The sequence below is a fragment of the Pezoporus flaviventris genome, unplaced genomic scaffold, assembly GCF_033815535.1.
Source record: "Pezoporus flaviventris isolate CSIRO_AGI_PZ_B2104156 unplaced genomic scaffold, CSIRO_AGI_Pfla_v1 ptg000036l, whole genome shotgun sequence".
Classification (NCBI taxonomy): domain Eukaryota; kingdom Metazoa; phylum Chordata; class Aves; order Psittaciformes; family Psittacidae; genus Pezoporus; species Pezoporus flaviventris.
In genome coordinates this window covers 109,857-132,720 of record NW_026892584.1, presented here as the reverse complement: position 1 = coordinate 132,720, position 22,864 = coordinate 109,857, and the positions used below count along the sequence as shown (strand labels likewise).

The 22,864-nt window shown below is 38.5% G+C and overlaps 1 protein-coding gene across 3 annotated transcripts in view; it reads left to right on the top strand.

The window, feature by feature from the left end:
• Positions 1-22,864, top strand: part of MPPED2 (metallophosphoesterase domain containing 2) — a 101,723-nt gene that overhangs the window by 42,230 nt on the left and 36,629 nt on the right. For all 3 annotated transcript variants that reach the window (XM_061462774.1, XM_061462775.1, XM_061462776.1), the window contains exon 4: positions 14,041-14,266. In XM_061462774.1, coding sequence (XP_061318758.1) covers positions 14,041-14,266 — 226 coding nt within the window. The remainder of the gene's footprint in view (positions 1-14,040; positions 14,267-22,864) is intronic.

Genomic DNA, 22,864 nt, shown 5'->3' with positions numbered 1-22,864 from the left:
TTGTGTCTACTTGCTTATTAATTCTAGATGCTGAAAATTATAAGTTTGGAATGCAATTTCATTTAAAAAAAAAACCAAACAGATTTATGAGATGAAATCTAGAACCTTCAAGTTTTTGTCATGTGGTGGGTGTTTTTTACTTAATTAGGTCTCTGGCTTCTATATATCACTCTGTCTTTACGGTAGTTTTTAAAAGTTTCTTCCAAGTTTACTTAGGTTTGATTGCAGTATCACGGCTTTGGTTTTGTTCTAACTTGAGCTGTGTTTAACATCACATTTAATGGTTAAATTCGAATTTGTACTTAGTTTAAATTCCCCTGTGGCTCAACTAAATTATCATTAGTGCTTGGCTTTTATTTGCATAAACTGGTTTTAGATATATTAATAATTTTGTTTTTTTTTCTTTTCAGAGGAATACAGAAATAATTTGAATGATACTTTTTATTGTATTTAAGAAATAGTGGGGAAATGCAGCCGTGTGGATTTTTGGTCATCAGCTGATTAATGTTTTCCTGATGTAGCAATCTACAGTGAAATGTGAAAGCAAAAGTGGTAAAATGTGCAAAATTACACCTTTTGTGCTCTGGTGGTAGTAGCTGCTCTTTCATATTTGTCCTCTGCTCTGAGACAGATACTAGACGCTTTGTGGAAAACAAAACCCTAGAAGTATAACTTACAAGGTAAAATAGAAGAGGTTGTATTGAAGTGAGACAAGATAGTGAATTTCCCACTGACTAAAGTGGAATTTGTGCGTGAGGAATATTGTAAGTTTATTCACATCTGACCAGTTGTTTTGTTTTGCTTTTGTTATGCCTGGCAACTTTCTATAAAGGCATTTCACTAGAAACTGTTTTACTGTTAGTGGCATACAGAGAAAATTTGATTTTTTTTAACCTGCAGTCACTAACTTACTAGAGATAGTGTAAAAACCTCTATACTAAAAGTTGTGTACTACCTGCCATTGTGAGTCAGTCAGACCAAATATTAAGGTGTTACTTGACAGCTATTAGAAAACTTGGCTAGGTGAAATGTACTTTCAAAGAGAATAATGTTTTCATTGAGTGCCTCTGTGTATGTTTGAACTTAGCATATTCATTTGGTAATTTCAATGAAAGAAGCTGGTGGGAAGTACTGCACAATTCTTGGATGGACTTTCAATCACAATAATTGCTCAGTTATTTCTTGGATCTGTTTCCCTGGACTGCTGTTGTCTTAACGGGGGGGGGGGGGGGGGGGAGGGGGGGGGAAGGGAAGGGTTCATGTTTCAAATAACAAGCCATAACCAAAACAAATTTATAAAATAACTGAAATAATTCTTCCTTTCAGTTCCCCTTTTCCCATAAAACCACTTTAGAGCAGGACAGAGATCTATGGTTGTTGTACTGACCAGGCATGAACCAAGCAGTGCCACCCAAAGAGGAAGTTTTATAGGCACTGTCATCAGGTTCTTCCTCCAGCATTGCTACTGCAGCCACATATCATAATATGCGAATGATTTCAAAGGAAAGCAGACAAAGTATGTATTCTTTGTACGCCATCAATTTATTCTGTCACTTACAAATTTAATGTTGCATGAAAAATATGAAGTGCAGAAATACCTCTGTCCTAAATGTTCCCATCATGCACACCATTATTAACAATATCTAATTAAAATAAGAAGTCTTTCTGTTTATAGAGCATCACATTGCTGCTTAGACAGAACAAGGGGGTCGGGGTGGAGGAGTTGCTTTGAGCAGAGAAAGGTTGGGGCTGGGGGAAGAAAGCACTGCAGATTTTAGTGTAATGTGTAGTGTTGAAAGAAATTTTATTTCATTGTAAAGATTAGCAGGCTGTGTAATTTAATTTAAAGCTGGTTGGCAGTGTCCTGTCTGTTGCAAAGCCTTTTTTTATTTGTTTTAATCGCCACTGTTTTTTTTTATGTTGTATGTGACTACAGAACCTAACAGACAGCAGGAATGATGTTTGGGTTTTGTGCTTCCCACCCCCTTTCCTCTTTTCAGTCCTGCATGTTAGGAAATGTGTGAGATTACCTTAAACAGAGCTACAAAACAGTGTATCAGTGAAATGCCAGCCTGCATTTTTTTGGCTTGTATAAAATGATTTTTTTGTGGCCAGACAGCCACCGAGAGTAGAATCTGCTAAAAATGCTAGACTGGGGAGACTTGAATCAAGCTTAAAACTGAAATGTTAGCATTTATTCACACTGTTGTGGACATTACTGTGCTGTAGAAAAGCAATATGCAGCAGTTTATGTTAATGCAAGACTGACAGACCTTTATCTTACAGTAATTGCCTATACTAGGGGGTTAATAAATGTTCCACGAATTATTGAGTTGTTTTTTTTTTTGTTAAAGAAAAGTAGATTGCTGCTTCTTGCTGGCTGTAACCAGCCTGTGTGGCTTGTTAATTGACCCTCTTGTTGCACTGAGCTGAACCTGAGTGTTTCAGCTTGGACAAATTCTGCGTGAATTTTCTGCATTGAGAACGATGTGTCTTGGCACAAAAGGGCTGCAAAAGAAAGACCTGTGCACCTCCACCTCTCCTATCCATCCTGTTGTAAATGTTATAAGAGCTTGAAATCTTTATAGACTATATTTAGGGGCATATATTGATTTCAGAGGCTGGGTGTTATATTCATGGGCATACTGGTACCACTGGTTGGGTGGGAAAAGGAAAAGATAACCCCTTCTCCCAGAGCTACAGGAATTTGTGTTTTCTTTGTCCTGCTTTGTGTCCTGCATGATAGTGTGAATAATGATGCTTGCTCCATGCAATGGTTACAAGACCCACAGGCAGCATCTTCTCATGGTCAGCCCCAGTGCAGGGCCGGGAGGGCCTGCTCCATGTCCTGTGGTGCCGTGCAGGTCTTAGCATGTGTGGGCTGGTTCATGGTGACCCTTCCACAGCACTGGAGACTGAGCTTCTCAGGATTTGAGATTGCCTTGAGGCTCAGGTCCCTTCAGCACCTCACTTCACTGTGCTCTTCTGGTCTCTTGTCTCATCCTGCACGTTGGCTATGAGATGAGGGTTACCAAACCTTCACTTATTATTGATGGTACGTTTAGTAGAGGAACACAGCAGCACAACAGGGGACAGCAGTGTAAGGAGAGAAGCAAGAAGATGCAAAGCCAAAGCATAAATAACGTCAATCCAGAGGAGAGATGGAGGCTCTCACAAGGATGAGCACAAAGATGCAAAGTAGTGGAGATTCACCTGGTTTTCCCAGAGCTTTATCTCTTCCCAAGTTAATAAAATTAAGAAATGAACGCTCAGGAACACTCTGTACTTTGAATTTCCTGTAACTGTTGATAAGTGAACCTTTAAGACCTCAGAATTATATACATCTTTTCTAATGAGTCAGAAGCTTCACTATTACAGACTGCGCTGGGTATCAGAGTGCAGTAACTCCTTTTCTCCTGAATGTTGCCATTGATTTTTTTTTCTTTGTGTAACCAGCAAATGCAGAGAGTTTTAGTTTAAAACAAAGCTGCAGATGATAAAATTACCCATACTTCTTGAATTTTACCTGAGCTGCTCTCCCTCAGATGTTACTTCTAAAGCTTTCCGCTCCCTAAGCAGCATTTGACACTTGCCTTCACTACTGAGAAATGAGCAGAAAGCTGCAAGGCAGCCATGAAGTTTCCTGTATTTTTGTGCAGGAGATGTCTTCTAAGCATTGTGGGGAAGGAGGTTGTTGCTTTTGCTCTCCTCTGTCGCTGCTGTGAGATCTGGTGGTTGCTGGGAATAAAATGATGTAGCTGTAGCCATACTTGTGGTCCTGTGAGTAGAGGTCCCAGACTAATGTCCTCTCATAAAACCCCATGCAGAGTAATTCTCAGACTAGCACAGTAGGGAAAGCCATGCACCATTTGCAGTCTCATGGCTATAAATTATAATACCAAGCCATTAGCTGGAGCATGAAAGGTGGGGAGGGATTGCCTAAATAAAAATGGCCAAGGGGATGTCCTGCTGCGGCAGTTACTGTGGCCCTGGAAGGAGGGGAGAGATGGATCTGATCATGGATCTTGTGCTGGGCAGCTCTGGGTACCCGTGTTAAAATGGGTTTTGGCATTTGAGTGAGTTACTAGGGAGTGTTCTAGTGGAAGCAATATAGCCATTCCGAAACAAATGCTTCCGGGAAGCCAGCTGGAAAAACACTGATGCTTGCCTTCGAGGTGAAAGGGCAAAACCTTAGCTGAAAGGAGCAGAAATAAGAAATAAATTGTTACGTTTGTGTAAGTGACTGAGATAGCTGTTCTTTTAGTGCTTTATCTTAATCACCAGCTCTGATTAACTATAGTTGTTGCTTTATTCAGCAAATCGTGAGGTCTGCAGAGCATGTCTTTTTGCAGCAGGCTTTTAATTCCTCTTTTTTTTTTTTTTTAAGTCTAGAAATAATGGCTAAAACGGGCAAGTCAGGAGAGACCCCATTCTGCAGAAAGCACGGTAGATGCAAAGCACTGCAAATGCTGCATGCCCCAACAGCTAATGCTAGCTTTTAATTACAGAGAGGTATTTATTCATGTACCGCAATCTTTGGTGTGCTTCTGAACACAAAACTAAAGTACAGATGCTGTATCATGCAGATTTTGCAGCACCTTGTGAAAACTTTACTGTAAATTCAAATGCACAGGTAGATGGACTTTAAGTCTCACATATCCATTTAACTTGATTTAAAAACATTTTACTACCTTAGTAGGTTAGGTGCTTACTATTAAGGAGATATGCCTTATTAAGGTGCCTTATTAAGGAGACGAGACAGCTGCGCAAAGGGCCTATGTACTTGTACAGGGATGGAAAAGATGGGAGTTTCACCTGAATACTGTCACAAATAAATCACACGCACTCTATGTTGCAGACTGGAATTTACGTTACATACACTATTCTTCATTCATCTCTTTTGTCCTTTCTTCTTTGGAAGGACAATTAGGATGTATTTTGTATTGAAAGCTGAAGCAGGTGCGGTGCCTTGGATGTTTAGGAAACTTCAGTCTGAACTGTCTATCTTGAGGTCTTGGGATGCTGTAACATAAATAATATAGTAATTGGAATTCTGCAAAGCCAGGAGGAGAGAGGAGGTGTCAAGAAATAGTAGCAGGGGTGAGATTTGGAACTCCATAGTTATCGCTCTAGACTTTATCAGGCTTAAGGTTTCCTTCTCTTGCTCTTTTATTTTAGTGTTCGGGGTTACTATATGTGCTTAAACTGACAAGGAAGGTATTTGAGGCTATGTGACATTCTGCTCAAGCAATTCTAGGTGGCTAGGAAGAAAAAAAAACCAACAACCCTTCATAACAGGAATTCAGTTCCTTGTAACAACATGATACAGCTGGGGTGATTTGGTTGTCTCTTGGTAGCTAAGAGATGTCTCTGAGGACTGGGTTATTAAAAGGAATTTCCTTACAGGGCTCAGGAGATTCCTGGTATCCAAGCTCATCTTGAAAGACCATAATGGAATGTTTAGGTTTATTTAGAATAAAAAATTAAAACATGGGATTCAGAAAAAATGCTGGAGGTTCATAAGGACCTGCCTGAATATTTTTAATTGATTATAATTTCTCTTTGCATTTGCTGTTTATTTTCTCTTTGGTTTTTATCCTCTGTAAAACTTGCAGGAAAGGACTATGGACTGAAATACTGCACATAGTGCCGTCATATGGATATTGAGCTGAGTTTAGTTCAGGTTTTAGATTTCTCCTCTTCTGTCTAGGAAAAGGAAGAAATGATTCCCAACAAACATCAACATTGCCATCCAAAATGACAAGTGGAAAAATTAAAAATGCCTTTGAAAATCAAACTTGTTTCATATATTCCTATAGACACAAAACATGATCGCAAGGTAAAATTTCCAAAGCAGCTAATTGCTTCAGCACACTGGAGAATGTTACATTCTCAGTTATTAAAAAGCTGTTGTCCTGCTTTAGACAGCAGTCCATGCTTTCAAAACCTGTGGGATATTTAAAAAATATTTTGCCTCATTTCTTCTTTTTCCTTCCAATTTATTTTTCTTGTGATTATTTTTGCTGTCCCCTTATTGTTTTTTCTCTTACGACTATGTGAATTAGTTTACCAACAGTGTACTCAAACATAATGGTTTTGAAAGGAAGGATTTCAGTTCCATGTATAAAAATGGAGAAGTTGCATAAAATATACAGTATGACAGAAATAAATTATGTATTTGAGATTTTTCTTCTCATAAAAAGTGCTCTGACCACCTTCCTGGGAGGCATTTGGAGGGATTTTTTTGGAAGTACTGACTAGTCTTTACCAGGCGACAAGGTGGAGAGGGAGGTGTGTGCCTACTGCTTTGTGCATTGTAAGCCTCAAGACTTTCATGTAAAAATTAGGAAACAAATAATGGGAACTGGTTCAGAGTGGAAAAAGACAGGAGAATGTTTTTGGTGACTATATGTGCTTCCTGATTGTTTTAAATATTTGTTTTGAATTAAGATAGGTCCTTAGCATTTACTGGCTTTTTGCAATGTGAAAATACATGTACATAAAAATACCAAGACATTGTCTGTGATAATTATGATTGGCTTAATTACTTTCTGTATAATTGTTTCTCAAGATGACCTCCTTTTTGATGGCTTTTATTCATTTGTTTTAGAAAAAAAAAAAAAGACTTAATTGGAATTGTAAGTAGCAGAGACAAAGGGTATGTTATGGGAAATAGGTCCAGATCTGTTTGTGTCAGACAGCGACTGTTGGGTTTTATGTTCTTAAGATTCATGGAGAAAAATCATTTAAATTGATACAATAAGTGTGTTCACAAGGTAATATCAGCAGCCTATATATTATTTCAAAATCTGGTGAGTTTCTTTCTAGAGGATTAGGTTATATAGTGTAGGGGGGCTCCAAAAAGAAAATAGAATTGTGTATTGATGCCTTTAGAAATACTATTTGAGAGCAATAAAATGTTCCCTGAAATTCCCTCCTGAGTGGAGGAAATGGAGTTTGTTTGCAGTAATTGCATTTTCTAGCATTTGCTTTCGCACTTTCCAATATGAGTTAAGCCAATTGGAACCTGTGATTTCGTTTTGCTTATTGGCAAAAGTACCATGTAAATTGATCTGTGATGCATTTATAGAGAATGCTTTGAAAATTTTGAACTAGAGATGGCTTTTCTTATTAGATTTAGATAGTATTAGGGTTCATTTCTGTATTTTAGCTTAATGTAATAGTAACCAAAAATGTTCCTTTTCAATTTAGTCTTAATCAGGTTCAAGGAGAACATTTATAGTTAGCCCCACTAGCAGAGTTTATGTTCCCTATCCAAGCCAGCTGAAACTGTACCAGGCTGAAATTGGTCTAAAACTTGTCAGCCCTGGTACATTAAGATCTTGATCACAAGACAAAATGTAAAATTATGTTGGACAAAATATATTTCTATGTATATGGCAGTACACGAGCCTTATACACCTTAAACTGTAGGGGTTTAGACGCAGATCTCGTTATTAAGTGTAAATATGGCTAATCCTGTTTAGAGGAACACCCTTCAGCTCTGCCAGATAAAAGATATTTCTGCCTGAAAACCTTATCTGTTTTCTTAAGTGAACACTATTTCACTTAACAGATCTCTTTGGAAGTGTGCACTTGGCATCAATGCAGTTGTGGTGATCCTTCAGATACTGCTTTGGCTGTGGGAAAGGGAAGAGTAGCAGGAACAGTTATTTCTGCAAGAAGCATTTTTAAGAATGAAGGGGGAAAATCAGTCTATTGCAGTGTTCAGAGAGGGTGCTGTGTTCAGAATGTGCTAAATTTAAAGGGAAACTTCATAGCTGTCATCTTTTTTGATGATTTTTTTCTTTTTTTTAGGTGATTTGTTTTTTCTTTTAGGTGTTTGGGTGTTTGTTTTTTCTCTTAAAAGCCTCATTTCTTAGGTTACAGAATTACAAGCCTGACAAGAAAAGCCTTTCCAGGGACTAGCAAGCAGTCTGTGCTGCTTCTGTTTCATATTTCATCATTTTAAAGTCAGTTTGGGAGACTTTTTACACCTAAAGTTGGCAGTGTTGTGGGCTGCAAAATCTGTAGGCTTTTTTTGGTTTTGAGGTTAGACTAAACAAAAAACTTTTGATTCTGTTTGTTTCAAAACAAATAACTGTCATGTATTAACTGATAAAACTTCGGTGAAGCTTTCCCTTTTTCAAGAAAAACATTTCAGTAATAGTAGCCCCGTGAAATTCAAAACAAATTTGAGATCAAAATCCAGCTCACGACAGAATAATGCTAAGGAAGCTGTGGAACACTGAGGTGAAGCAGAAGATTGTTAGTTATGTTGTGCTGCATTTTTTCTTTTAACAGAGAGGAGAAGGGTATTAATCACAAACAGTTACATTAGAATAATGTTGTGGTTGAGACATAAATACGCAAAAGCAAGGAATTGTCACCAGTGTCAGAGCATCATTAAACCAGGCCCACAGAGCATTAGGTTGTGCAGGGTGTACAGCCCTGCTTCAGGGTTCATGCTGCATTTGGCTATGTTACAGCCCAGTGTTGTGCAAAATTCCCAGTATTTACCTATGGGAGTGAGAATGAGTGGAAGCATTTGGTTTTGAGTATGCTGGTTCTGCAGTGGCTCAGAGAGGACCATATTTGCTGCAGGAGGTTGGCACCGCGTAGCCAAGTTAGAGGCACTGATGCAAGATTCACTCAGTACTCCCTTGCTTTCATGGGTTTATGACTCAACCGTGGCATTATTGTAACGTAGTTTTTTGTGTTTAATGTTTCTTAGACTTGGTTTTCCATTGCCAGCATGGAAGAAATCCTAATGCATGAGTTTCAGAGGAGAAGGTAGCAGTCTGAACCTGCTGTGTGGCTCGATCCGCAAGTGTGAGTATTAACGCTAGAGCTGTCAGGCCTTGTGGAAATTAATGAAGCCTGACGGTTACAGAGTGAAAGGTCAGAGGCAGAGCTTGCACTTACCTCACATTTCTGTTTTGTTGTGTCTAACAGCGTTTTCAACAAAGGGGAGCTTTAATGTACAAGCTTTAGATTTATCACAGGAATTCAAGGGTCTCAGCCTCTGCTTCTCCCTGTGCTGTGGCCTGATGTTTTCTTTGCATAAAGGCAAACCAGTTAAACTTCCATTCATCTGCTCCTCTTGCTGTATTGCCTGTGTGTGTTTTGCCTTTATTTTTTCTTCTCCAAAATTGTCTTTTGGAGAGAAAAAAAAATTACGAAGAGGCATCTGAACTGATAGTTTAAAAAGCTGGTGGAATACTTTCCATTAAGAAAATCTTGAGAGATCTTGTACTTCAGTTCTTCATATTTCTTTAGAAGCATGTTCTGGGTTTTGTGCATGTTCTGTCTTTTATTTGCCTGCTTTTTTGGTTTTAACTGTTTTGTTCTGTAGATTTCTACAGAAGCTGAGGTAAAATGCATAGAAATTCATGGGTTATATTTCAGCCAGTATGTTGGTTGTCATCAATTTTAGCTATTCCAGTGAGGACTTTTTGTGAAGGCTGTTTGATTACAATAGTCAAAATATTTTCACAGTCAGTGGGTCAGTCTCATTGTGGAAAAGATGTTTGTTTTTCCTACCCAGTTTTGGATCTCAGTACCTGCAGCTGATTGTTGGTGAGAGAAGTCTCACCAAAAGCTTGAGTCTATAGAGCTGTACTTCTTACAGTATAACTGACTTGCTGCTGACAAAGGAGAAATCAGAGTCTTTGAGACACTCTTTCTTTTAAAAAGCTGGAAGGGGCCTATGTTTGTTGCAGTTGTGCTTGTAAATGCTGGGAAGAGAGAGTAACCATGCCCATGAGATGAAGTGGGCTTTCCATGACAAACCTGCATGAAGAGTTACAGAGCTGCTGAGCATTCTCTGGTTGTGCTGGTTGCCCTTGCCTGCTGCCCAGGACTGGAAGGAATGACACAAGGTCTGCTCCTTCAGTGTTCATCTCTGGATGTGTATGTGGTTGGTTATATGTGAATGCTCCACGACCAGTTTTGCACTTCTGAAGCATATATGATACACCATAAATATGAGGTGATTCACTTGCATAGGCATCTCTCCCTCTTTCTGAAGGGATTAAGATTTGTACTTCAAGGTTTCTCAACCTTTTTCTCAACATATGGCCAAAGGGTCTGTGAGGCTCTGAAATGGGCATGGAAATGCTTTAGATTTCATGGAAGTGTTGTGGGGTTTGAATAGTTGATGCATGCTTATGAATAGTCACAGCTTCACATCAAAAGTACTTGCATAGCATTTGTGTGTAAATACAGGTTTCTACCACGACATAGACAGCTATATCCCATTATTTCTTTTATTTCCTTGTGGGTTTTTTAGGTGACAGTATTTAAAAAATAATGTGATTTTCTATTTTTACAGGGACTCGGCAGTTAACATTCATTGCAAGCCAGGCTCCTTTTCATGTCTGGCAGCTCTACAGAACTTGGGCTGTGTGACTAAATTGTGCTCATGAAGTACATATGTAGCATGCTATTAAAATGGGAGTGGTTGTTCAACAGATGAAGGATTTCTAGGAATTTTAAGAATCCCATTGGAACACCTACATATGTAGGTTAAAAAAAAACAAACAACAACCCTTGCACCCCACCATCTTCTAGAATATTTTCTTGATCAATGCCTGCATCTTGCTTCTACTGTTGAGGACAGGTGTTGTAAAACATCTTAACCAAAATACAAATATATATTGAAGATACACACCTGCACACCCCCATGTATTCACATACATAAATATTTAGGATTTCAAATGAGTCCAGTGTAAGTAACTCCACAGACTTGGTGTCCTAATCATTTTTAGTAGCTTTAATTTTAGCCTCTTGATCTCACCTGTTAAACATTTAACTATTTTGAATTTGAGCTCGGTTATAACCCTGGGAGTTCGTAATTGGGGTTGTGAAGTACCTGTGCTACCAAACAGTCCAAACTCTTTTCCTGCAGTTCTATCTGTTCTCTAGATTCACAGTAGAAATTAGAATTAATAATATTACTGGTGTATGATGGAAAATTTAAAAGTTAGGAAATCAGACTAAGAAAGACCAAATGTAGCTCACAAAAGTTTAGTGAAAGAAAGTGAGGAAATGTCTTTCAGCCTGGGTACTGTGCAACTGCATCTCTTTGTACAGATAGCAGAGGTGTATGTGCAGAGATTAATCTGGTCAAAATGAAACTAAAATACCATGGAGTAAGAGATTTCTGTGTGTGACTGTTCATGCTTCCATATTAAACACAGAGGGTCAGCAGATTATAGACAAAGGGCAGGGCTGCCAAAAGAAAACACTCAAAAATATTTCATAAATTGTATCAGAGACAGTAAATGTTGTGCACTGCCACAGGGCCTTTCAGGAAAGGAAAACCTAAATGCGATGAATAAATAGCTCATGTGATTGCAGGTAATTTATTACTGTGATTAGTGCTATATAACCCTTCCTCAGGGAAGGGGAAAGGAATGGATTTGACTTCCTCTTGCTGCTCCCTTTGCTTGGGCCTGCCTTTTGCTGCATTTGTGTTTTGATGAGCGGTGTTGCTCGTTGCCAGCAAAGTGTGGTTATGGAGTCAGGGAGCTAGGTAGGGACCTGGGTCAGACCTTGGTGCCCATCCAGTGAAGCATGTCTCATCTCGTTGCTGGATGGGGGAACTGGGGCTGTAGCCATTGCATCTGCAGCCATCTCTGGTTACTCTCCACCTCACAGGCAATGGGTGTGCTGAGCTAGAGCTTGCATGTAGGTGTTGATGAGCTTTGGTCCCTGTGGGGTTTTTCCTGGGCATGTTTTGCCTTATTCCTCAGTGTTGATGAATGCTGAAGTTTCATTGGTAGGGCCATGTCCCCTCTTCTCTCACAGGTCTCCCCATCCTGGCTCTCAAGAGGTGACCAAGTGGAACCTGTAATTGCAGTAAATACTATTTGGTTTTCCCTATGGATTTCAGGTGCTTAGTTAAGATGTGTAATATCATATGTATATACGTTCTAATAATCGCTAATGCCACCATTGTTTTATCTGTTCATGTCCTGTGTCTCTTCAAGGCGAGCTCTCTTTTTCAAGGTGTCAAGATTAAAAAAAAACATTGACTTCAAGCAAAAATGTTCCAGACTTAATTTATGAAAATAAATGGGAGAAAGTGTAAAACTTGGACGTTTATCCAGTGAGATGAGACGTTTTCTCTGCTAAGACTGGCAAATGCTGACAGCTTGGCAGAAACCTGAATTTAACTTTTCCATCCTACTTCTCGGAGAATTTTATCACATCTAGCTTGTTTTGGGGGATTGATAGTTATGACAAGTATATCAAATTTCATGCTGGTGGTATCTTTTATGGTTCCTGAGAGAGAAGAAAATAGCAATTTTACCTTGTGCCCAGGAGTCACAGAGAGAAGGGATTGTAGGTACCTGCCGCATCGAGTTTTTAAATAAAAATGAATTTCAGAACAGCCTGTAGCAGAGCGGAAGGGAAAGGAAGAGAGAAAGGAGTGAAGCATAAACTGCAGAGGAGCATTTGTTGCATCTCCCCCACCTATTATTCTAATGCAGCGCTGCAGAGTTATGAATATGTATGATCTCTATTTTGTTCATATGTGATGTGCCTGTGAAGATTTCTGCTTGGAAGTTTGTTGTTTGGTTTTTTTTTTGTTTGTTTGGGTTTTTGTTTTGTTTTGTTTTTTTTCCCAGAGAATTTGTAGGTTTTTGTTTTTTCTATCTGGAATTACCTAATATTGCAGAGATGGTTTTTGTATGCATAACTTGTTTTAATTCCTGTTTCATTGCTGTAAATACTGAAAACCAGAGGGTTTTGACTGGTTCCCTGTAAGTCTTATTTAGGGGTGAGTTAATCTTATCGTAAATACTTGCATCTTTGCTTTGAAACTTACTTTAAAAAAAAACAACAAAAAAGCAGCACAAACCCAAGCAGTTTTGAAAGTTGAAAGACAAGATTTAAATTAGCAAAGCCACATCTATTTAGGAGAACTGTGTTCATGAGAAATATGTAGCATCTGTGTTCCTCAGGGCACCTGTTGGAAGTACCAGAACTAGAAGGGTGTTCCACAGACATTTCCACATATATTTTGCTGCCTTTATGAAAAAGAAAAAAACCGAACCAAGCAAAAAAACAAAACCATCCTTTTCTAAATGATAATTAAGATTAAATACCAAAATAAATGATTTACTGTAAGACTAGGAAATCAGGCTGTTGGTGAAGGCAGTAGAAATTAGCTTTGAAGCAAACTTAGGTGTCATTTTTTTGGCAAGTCACAGTGGGCCAGGTTTTGTAAAAGAACCAAACTTATGAAGACACCACAGTATGTGACCATGTTTTTAAGGGAGTTCAGCACCCAGTATGTTTATTTGGAAGATTTGGCACTGACTGTTGGTAATGAGTGCTTGAAAATCTGTCTCTGAATTCCAAAAATCTGGCTCCATGAGCTTGATCCGTGCCTTTTTCCTTCCAAAGAACAGGAATAGTTGCTCCGAATTGGGGTGGTCAAGCCTGCGTTCCTATTCTCTGACCATCATGGTAGATTAATTAGCAACATTTCCTTTTTCTCACCTTACGTCTCACTTAGACATCTGGGTTTCATGGTTTCTTCTACATGTGTGCTTCTTACAGAAATGAGATACTACTGTAAACTGCATTGCAAGGGAATTGAAGCTTTGGAAAACAGGCTAGGTTTGGAATAAATGCCATCTGAACACGTATCAAAATAAAGGCAAAATTTAAAAAACAGCAGCACCAGTTGCCTAATCTTAGGCTAACCTAAATCGGCATGTCCTCAGCTGAAAGAAAGGGAGCAGTGGTGGTTTGTGCCACCTTTGGAGCTGGTGTGGTGCCTACCAGCTTGATTTGTTTAGCAGTACATGCTTTTTATTATGGCATTGCTTTGTGTGATATTACTTTACATTTATCACAGTTTCATTCAACTGAAGAGGAGCAGCATTAATAACTTCTGCTCAGCATGGAGATGCACATAGACCTGGGATATTTCATTCTGTCACTGCTAGCTGTCTACTTATTGTGCCAGCAATGCTGAAGTGGGAGGAAAATGTGCTAATTAAGTCCTCTTTTTTGTTATTTCAGGAAACCTACCATATGAATATAAAATAGTGATTGCTGGGAATCATGAACTGACATTTGATAAGGAATTCATGGCAGACCTTGTTAAACAAGATTACTACCGCTTTCCCTCTGTGTCCAAATTGAAACCAGAGGACTTTGACAATGTTCAGTCACTCCTGACAAATAGTATTTACTTACAAGATTCCGAAGTAACAGTTAAAGGATTCCGAATATACGGTGCCCCGTGGTAAGTCTCAGTTTAAACTTTCTTTGCTGTTTATTACTTGACCCACAGCAGGAATCATTCCTGTTGAAAATGCATGAAGCTGCTTTGTTGCATTGCCCTGCAGATCAGTGTCAAACTTAAGCTGTAAACTACCCTAAAACAATTCCCCCCCCCCTTTTTTTTTTGGTGTATAAATAGGCTCTATTTAGCCATGTGTGTGAAATAAGGTGAAAGGAATTGCAATTATTTCTATTCTGCCTGCTGAATATCCTTAAAAAATTGTGGACTCAGTATCCACACTGTGCTTGTGGATTAACTGCATCTTAGTATATATTAGGGAAGCTGCATTATGTTTATTGCGCACTGTTTAGGTATTTATGTCTGCTGTGCTAATAGATCAGTATGGCAGCATTTAACACCCACACAGCACAAGGTACAAGGCAGCAGGTGAGTTAAGCATTATGTCTGATCAGTTCTAGGCGTTGTTTTCTTTTGCTTGTAAGGTTGTGATAAGGAAAATTCAACCCAGTTTTGATCTCATTCCACCCCTGTGCCAAGCATGCGCTGACCAGTTTTGTACTAAGGAGACTCTTCCTTATTTTTTCTACGTGTTTTTCAGTTGTGGTGCCTGATATCTCTGTGTGGAGTTTTGGGTAACACTTTTTTTAAATTCTCACACTAAAACCAGCTACAGTCCTTTCAGACTCTACCAGAAACCTGAACTTCATTGGTGGTGATAATCATTACGCTACTCAGCATTCTCAATTGTCAGCTGAAGTACTTAGGTGCTAGTTTATGCACGTCTATAAGAAGGGTTTGTTGTAAGCTTATAACTTACATTTTTGACATCAGGCTTGCTTTAAAGGTGAAAGTAGGAAAGGAAGTGAGAATGGCAGGGGTTTAACCAAAGAATGGAGGAAACCTATAAAGATACTAGAAATTTTCCCCTACATCTCATCTTTATTGACTGTTTTCTTGGCCTGCAGGCCTTGGTGATGCATACACCACACACACTGATGCTTCTGACAGTGCTTTTTTGGGTATTTTGTACATTAGTACTGGCTAGAAAACTGTGATCTAGCTTTCTGTCTCACATGTGTGACTTAAGCTACTAATTCTTTAAATTTAAGTCGTAGCCTTCAGCTAGTAGTTTAAATCAGCCTGACATTGCTTAGTTAAAAAGATCCCCCCAAAACCTCAAACCAACTTCTAAAACCTGCAGTATCAGCTAACTGGGAAAGATTATCTTAATTCAGATTAGGAATCATCTCTTAAAAGACATTTAAAATGATTTTTTTTTTTAGTAATAGCCTATAGGCAGTCTATTATTCCTTTGTCTCTGCTGCATTTGGAGGTTTCATTTTGCAGCTATATGTGTGGATTTAGAATGTTTGTTCTGAAATATTATGGGGTGCCATGTCAAGGGACTGAGTTGTTTTAACCATATCAAGTGGATGGCATGTGTGTTCTGACCTAGTCATAGGAGACAAATCTTAATTTTGTCTCTATAATCCATTAATAACTGGATTTTTCCAAGTAGCAATCAAGGGGAAATGAAGCTTGATTGCTAGAAAGGCATGCTGAGCTCCAACCAGGTACAGGCTTCTCCCTCCTCAAGGATGTTTTGTTTATGTTTACCTGTGAAACTGTTACCAAAGCATGTCTTGAGCAACTGTTGATACAGATTTGAGGCTATCATTTTGCATATAGCTTCTTAGATCAGCTAGTCTGTGTTTGGAGCATAGAGATGCAGTCTCTTGTCTCTCTTTCTCCCCCAAGCAATGTAATTTCCTGTAAAATATGAAAATTCAGACAGTTTCTGCATTTTAGTTTGTCTTTGAGGGAGAAAGAAGAAGTCGCATCAGATACTAGAAAAATCTGTTTCAAATCTGTTCTGTGTCTGGAAACTGAGACAGAATGATCAGAGAAGCCTGTTAGCACTTCTTAGATTTTTTTTTTTCTCCTTCCCCTCCCATCACGTCTCACTCTACTACTATAAATCTTCAGATTACCCCAGAGGAAGAGAAGTTGGGGGGGGTGGGGTGGGGGGTGTATGTATTGATGGCCTCCTTACCCCAGTTAGTTCTGTCACAGAAGTAGAACCCTGGTCATTAACCCAGAAGATGCACCAACTCTAAAAATGAGATAACGCGGCATATTCAATTTATGTGCATTTTTGCAAGTATTTCCAGGGGGAAAAAATCTCATTTGCTGATAAAGCTACTGGTTTTAATTTAAAAAGAGGGATCAAACCAAGAATAACAGCTGTGATTCTGGAGGTTTCAGCCTGTCAGGGGTTTCTAAGAAGTAATTGCCAGAATAGTGGGAAAACTGGCTGTAAGTCATCTATTTAGAAAATGTAAATTTCCAACTCAGTGTAACTACAGAAAAGAAATACCAGTCAATATTCATTACGTGTTATTACTCATGGTACATATGAAAGCTTTCTAAAGACCTAAGAGAATTCAAGTAGTGTCTCCTAACTTACAATTTGGTAGAATTCGTATGTGGAAAATAACTTACAATACATGGCAGCATTCATGTGTATTTGCAATTGGAGTGTGTGGTGGTGCATATCAACAGCCTCTGAGGAGCAGAAAATTTGAATTTAGCCTGATGGTTCTGAGAGTATTAAATGGCATTAGCTGGAGGGAAGTTGAAAACGAGAGTATCAGCCCCTTAACCAGAAAGGAGCAAAGGTGGGACATGAATCACATTGAGAGCTCAGCTCATTTTCAGAGCTGGAGAATGTAACTTGACATTTTTACACGTTAAATATGAGATTTTTGATGTACCTCTAAGGAGCAAAATGCCTGAAGGTTTTCCATTTGGTCTCTAGATAACAATCCACAAAAACATTTCCCTCTTTCCTTCTGACTTTGTCCTCCGAATCTGGCTTGTTTGGTGGGGAAATTATTGATAGTTTATGCAGTTAAATCTCTTTTAGATTCCAATGGAAACATTTTCTACTTTGGAAATTTGAGATTGAGGCTACTTACTGAACAGGACAAAAAATACAGACAGTAATGGATATATGAATTTTTAAATCTCAGTACTCCCTTTGTGAAGTATACATAAGCATAACTCACACTGATGTGTCTGTAAAAGAGTAAGGAGAGACAGTCTGTTTTTACTGCAGCTTCGGTTGCTGAATATGTATAAGTTTTATTTAAATTCAAATGTTATTTTAAAATACGTGTGTTATTTTAAATTATATTTGGAATTGGTGATCCATGCTAAGGACTGAATTTACTCAAGTATGCTACAGCCGTTTGAATACAAATATTCTAGCAATGCCTGTTTTCTAATGAAGCCTTAAAACTGTTCAAACCACCAGAGAACTGCAGTTAAATGGAGCCAGAATTCGTTTAAACCACGTTTTGACAGAAATAATTGTTCAGGGAGAATAATTTTTTCCTGTTTTGTTTTGTTCTGCTGTTCAGCTCTACAGTTAACTATTTTTTGATGGTTTGAAAGACAGAAATAGTTAAAATGAAAAAGTATTCTGATAAACTTTATTTTGTTTTTGTAGAAATTAATGGTGGTTAATTTCATGAATATTGAGGCACTAGGCTTATTTATGGAATTTAAATCCTGTTCTCCATAAAAATGCCACAGAAAGACGCAAGCCATAAGCAAAAAATAATCCAATAAAGCAATCATTTACATTATTTTTAGGTATTAATAAATGGGCAAATTTCGCCCATAGCAAGCAGAATGAAAAGTAAAACTGAAGATCCAAGCTTTCAGCATATATATTTGTTTTGATGACTATAGAGAGAAGAATCTTTTTGAGGGAAGAAAATGTTTAATATAAAAGCTAATTCAGTATAAATCAATACATTTTAATGGTGAATGGAATCAACATTATGGAAATAACTGAAAAGCGCAAATGTAAAAGATTAAAATTAACTATTTAAATAATGACTGAAATCTGTGATTTGCATCATTGTGATGAAAATCAATTCATCCTGAATAAGGCCAGGAATAAAACTCTTCCCTTCGGACAGGAACAGCAGCATTGTTGAGCAATATCCTGCACGTTTGTCAAGTTGTAGCTTGTTCAGGCTCAAGAACAGAAGCACAAAGCTGGCCTCCCAGTTGCTTTTAATGAATACTAGCTGGTTTTTCCTATGTCCAGGAATTTGATCTGTAGGGTGATACAGAGGTCAAGAACAAAGGGCTCACTGTTTCTCACCTCTGCAAAGCCAAGGCTTTCATTTGCTGTTTTTAGTAACTCCAGAGGAAGTGCCCCAACTCTTTTTCAGAAGCAAAATTTTAATTGGCATAGATAATACAGCCTTAAGAAAGTAAGGACAGGTTCAGCCATCTCCTTTAAGGACACTGTTTGGTGCAGTTTTTGTTATTCGCTTTTTGGCCCCATGTAAATTCTGGGGGTTTGCATCACTTTGAAATTATTTCTAACACTCTTTCCTTCTCTGCTTCATTTGCAATGATATTTTAATACAAGTAGCTCCAAGTTAGTAGCTCTCCCTTGAACCAATCGCTGTTTTCAGACTTTGTGTTTATCCTGTCAGAAAAGTGTCAGATCTTGATATTTTTGCTTTTCAATTATAAATTTTGTAATGCATCATGGATTTTGCTGACAGTCTTCAAGTTCTTGAAATAGCAAGCAAATTAACAACAGATATTGAGTGTGAGGACTGGAAAACCAATTGGCAACTCACACGATGGGATTCAGATATACTGATGGGTTGGAATGGGTCTAATTTCTTTTATTTTCATAGTCTTAGTTGGCAATTAACTTGTGCCTGAGAAAGGGAGGAATAGAAATTGGACTACTCAGCAATAAAGTTCTTCATTGCTATTTAGTAGTGAGGAAGCCAGGGGGAGGCTGGACAAGATAGTTGGTGTTGTACCAGTTTTTCAGCAGTTCTGGCATTTATGCAGTTGACGTCGGCAACTGAGAAAGGAATTGGCAAAGGCTGAAGTCTTCTGTCTGTGTGTTAAACAAGCACACCACCACTGTAGCATGATTGTGTTTAAAGGTGTAGGCTTCTGTTTCATTTTTCTTGGCACTATTCCTTGAGGTCTCTCGTTTTAGGATCGAAGAATGTATTCCCCCTGGTCTAGAATTGCAGTGGTTTATTTACGTTTTTGCCTTGTTGGGAATGTCACTGATTTCTTTTTCAGTCTCCTTGATATCAGATTCAATTCTAAGTTTAAAAAAAAAAAAATCCTGTTAACTTTTAAAAGCTTTCTTTTTCTCTCCTTTTTTTTTTTTTTATACTATCAGTAGTGGAATGCTGTAATTTTAAATGTAATATCTCATACATAATTTTTAATACTATGATGCTAACCAGTTCTAGCTAATTCTTTGGAAAGCTCTGCATCCAGGCACTGAGGCAGATCATGAAGCCTCTTAACCTTCAGAGTATTCATTACTAGTGTAACACACAGATTGTGTTTGTCTGTTTGTGGGTGGAAGTCTAGCCAATTAAAACAGACATAAAACAGTGGCTCTCCTAACTCTTTTAAATCTCTCCTAGTGTGGAAACAGGGATTTGAATTCCTTCAGAGCAGTACCAAATAGATGATAGTAGGAATCTGCTTGGCGTCTTAATTCTGCTCCATTTTCCTAGAATTCAGCAAAAACTCCAGTAGGCAGAATAATCATGAGCTGTGCTGTTAAGGGGCTAACTATTTATGGTGGTCGCTTGTTGAAGTGTGATTTGCTCAGCAGCAAGGTCATTTTGATACACAAGTTGTGCATTAATAAACCCGCCAGTTGTGCTTGTGTTGGTAGTTGTGTTTTGCTTTTGTGTTTTTCACTTGCTAGCTGTCCAGAAACAAGAAGTTTGATTTCCTTGTGCAGATCACTGGAATAACAGAGTGCTTAGAATTAGGAAGAGTGGGGATTAGCTAGAATACTACAAAACTCCTGGAATTTTTAGCTCTGCTGCTGCAGACTTCATCTTGGGATAAGGTCTGAACCCCCTGGAAAAATGGGAGCTGAGGAAAGAGGAGGGATGGTGAGAGTTAACGCAAATGTGGAGATACGCTGTTCCTCGCAGGATTTGGCTCAGCGCTGTGTGTTGATGCTTGCTTGATTAAATCCTTCTGTGCAGCTTCCACAGTTCAGGACTCCTACTTTTCCATTTTCTTCTATCTGTATGTGTACCATACCTCTTTGTGGTCATCTAGTGCAGAAGGGAAGAAAGCACAAAACTGAAAATACCATACTGTTAAGATTAGCTGAAAATTACTTCATTTGAGGACAGCCACCTTCACAATAGGGGAATGGAGCAGTAAGAGAGGGGCTTGAGCTTTGACAAGCTGATACCAGAAGAGATTTTGTATTGATGCTCTTCAAGCCCCATTACTTTCTTTCCTGTGTTGCCTATATATCCTAAGCAAGAATTAGGGAGCATCTGGGTGCTCCCTTAGGACCCCAGCAAGGAATTAAGTGGGAGACCAAGACATTGCTGTAGGGGTAGATGGACTACGTGTATCACTAGAAGAACAAGGCCCATCCAGCCCAATGTGTATGAATGTGTGTATGTTTTAGTGGGATATCTAGATCTAAACAACACATCAGTGCATTTGCTGGGGAGTCATCAGCTGTGCTGCTGGTTTAAAAGCACTGGATGTGTGGATAATGTCTTAAGTCAGGAGTTGTGACCCTGAATGAGAAGAAACTATGTGGGCTGATACCTTCACAGTGCACTTACCAACCGCCCACTTCAACAAGGTACCTAAATGTCATGTTTGAGACATGGTAGTTTCAATGACTCAGTGATATTCGTAATAAGCTTTAATTAAATACATAATTACCAGCTACATCCCATTAAGTTGTAGTTAGAAAAATAGGGATACTTTAAAGTTTCTTTACAAGAATTGGTGGAACAAATGAGAGATTCAGGGGGAAGCTGGGAGAAGGTAGGTCTCATTCTGTGTAGTGTCAGGTGCATAGAATAGGTGTAGTCTGTAGGTGGCTTGCTTCATAATGCATCTATTCAGGACAAACAGGACAGAAATTGGAAGAATTTACGTTGCTTCAGGTAGAGCTGATGATAAAGCTCATATGATGTGGTGGTGATAGAGATAGAAGTGGAAGAGAAATTATGGTTGAAAAACTATTTATTTTTAATACAAAAAGTCGGTTAGCAAGTGGCTAGATTTTGTTAGCTCCCTGTGAAGGATACAATTTCTCATTACTGTCTTCAAGATGATTTGGGTCATATTTATCTAATACTTATTGATCAGAGTGCTAACTTTACCCTGACGTGTGTAAAATACTTAAAGTAATTCACAGAGGCTACGAAATAAAGCAGAAATTGCACAAGCACTTCAAATAAGAGAACACTGATCGTGAATCTCAGCATAGACATAAAGGTCAGGAGTGACAGCTACATTCATCAGGTTTTCATGAGAATGCGTTCAGTAGAATAGATATGGCACCTTATTTCAGAAGTGGTCAATGCTTACAGATTCAGTTGGAAAATCAATGACACCTCTGGGTGTTTATAACCACCTCTAAAATGTTTAGGTACTAATCTATGTTATGGTTTGTGTGCATCTGAAGTATAAGTTGCTGACATAGAATGCTGGCTCTACTAGTTAAATATCAAAATTTTAATATGGCTGGCAGCTATGTGTGTATTTGTGCACGCAGAGAGACGGCTTAAGCAGTGGTTTACAAGCAGAAAGATACCAACAACTTATCATTGTGCCTTTGTAGATGTGGCTGAGTTGCATAAACCTTTGAGTTAAGTACAGAAGGCCTCACAAACTGCAATGCCTTGCTACCTCCTCAGTTAATTTTGCACAGACGTGGTCATCATTCTGTAGCCTGCATGTGCAGTGTACCTGAGAGTAGATAATGGGAGTTATTACCTAGTAACTGTTCTGTGTTTCTCCTCATTGGTGTTTTAGATAAACACTAAACACAGTATCCTTAAATATATGTGCTTAGCTGTTTGCCTTACCTACTGACGTGCATGGCATGGTTGGAAACCCTGTGCCTATGGCCACTTTGACAAAATAAATTATGCTTCCTAGAAAATGAGCTCATGATGATTTGAAATAATCTAATAAACATGTTGTTGTGTTTATTTTACAAGTAATTTAGTAAGTACTGGAGTTTTGTACCCACAGATGTGCCAACCTGTCTGTCCTCTGCTTCTGGAGATCTCTTGCCTTCCGTTTTTATGCTTCAGCAGCATTTGCTGGATGGGTAGGACTGACGAAGTTGTGTGGCCTGGTTCTTCAAACAACCAGTTTATTTGTGTACAAATGTGAATTGTTGTGCGTTATGACAAAAGCTGATGTTTGCAGCTGCTGACTGCATTGCTTTTTTGATTGAGGTTAATGGGTTTGTACCCTGGAAATAGGCTTAGGGATTGTGTATTGCCTCAATCTTTATATAAGAAAGTTTTATGTAAGAAGAAAGGGTCTCCCCTTCCTGGCACAGATTTTAACGTATCTAGTTTCCAAAACTGGGAATGGAATAAAAAGAAACTGTTAGAAAGGTGTTCTCTTTAACACTTCTCTTGGTGTTCCATCTGGGCTGCTTGGGACATTTCCATGCCCTGCATTGCAGGAAAATGGGAGAAGAAAAGCAAACTGAGTGCTAGTCTGAAAGCGGTAGTTCTAAAG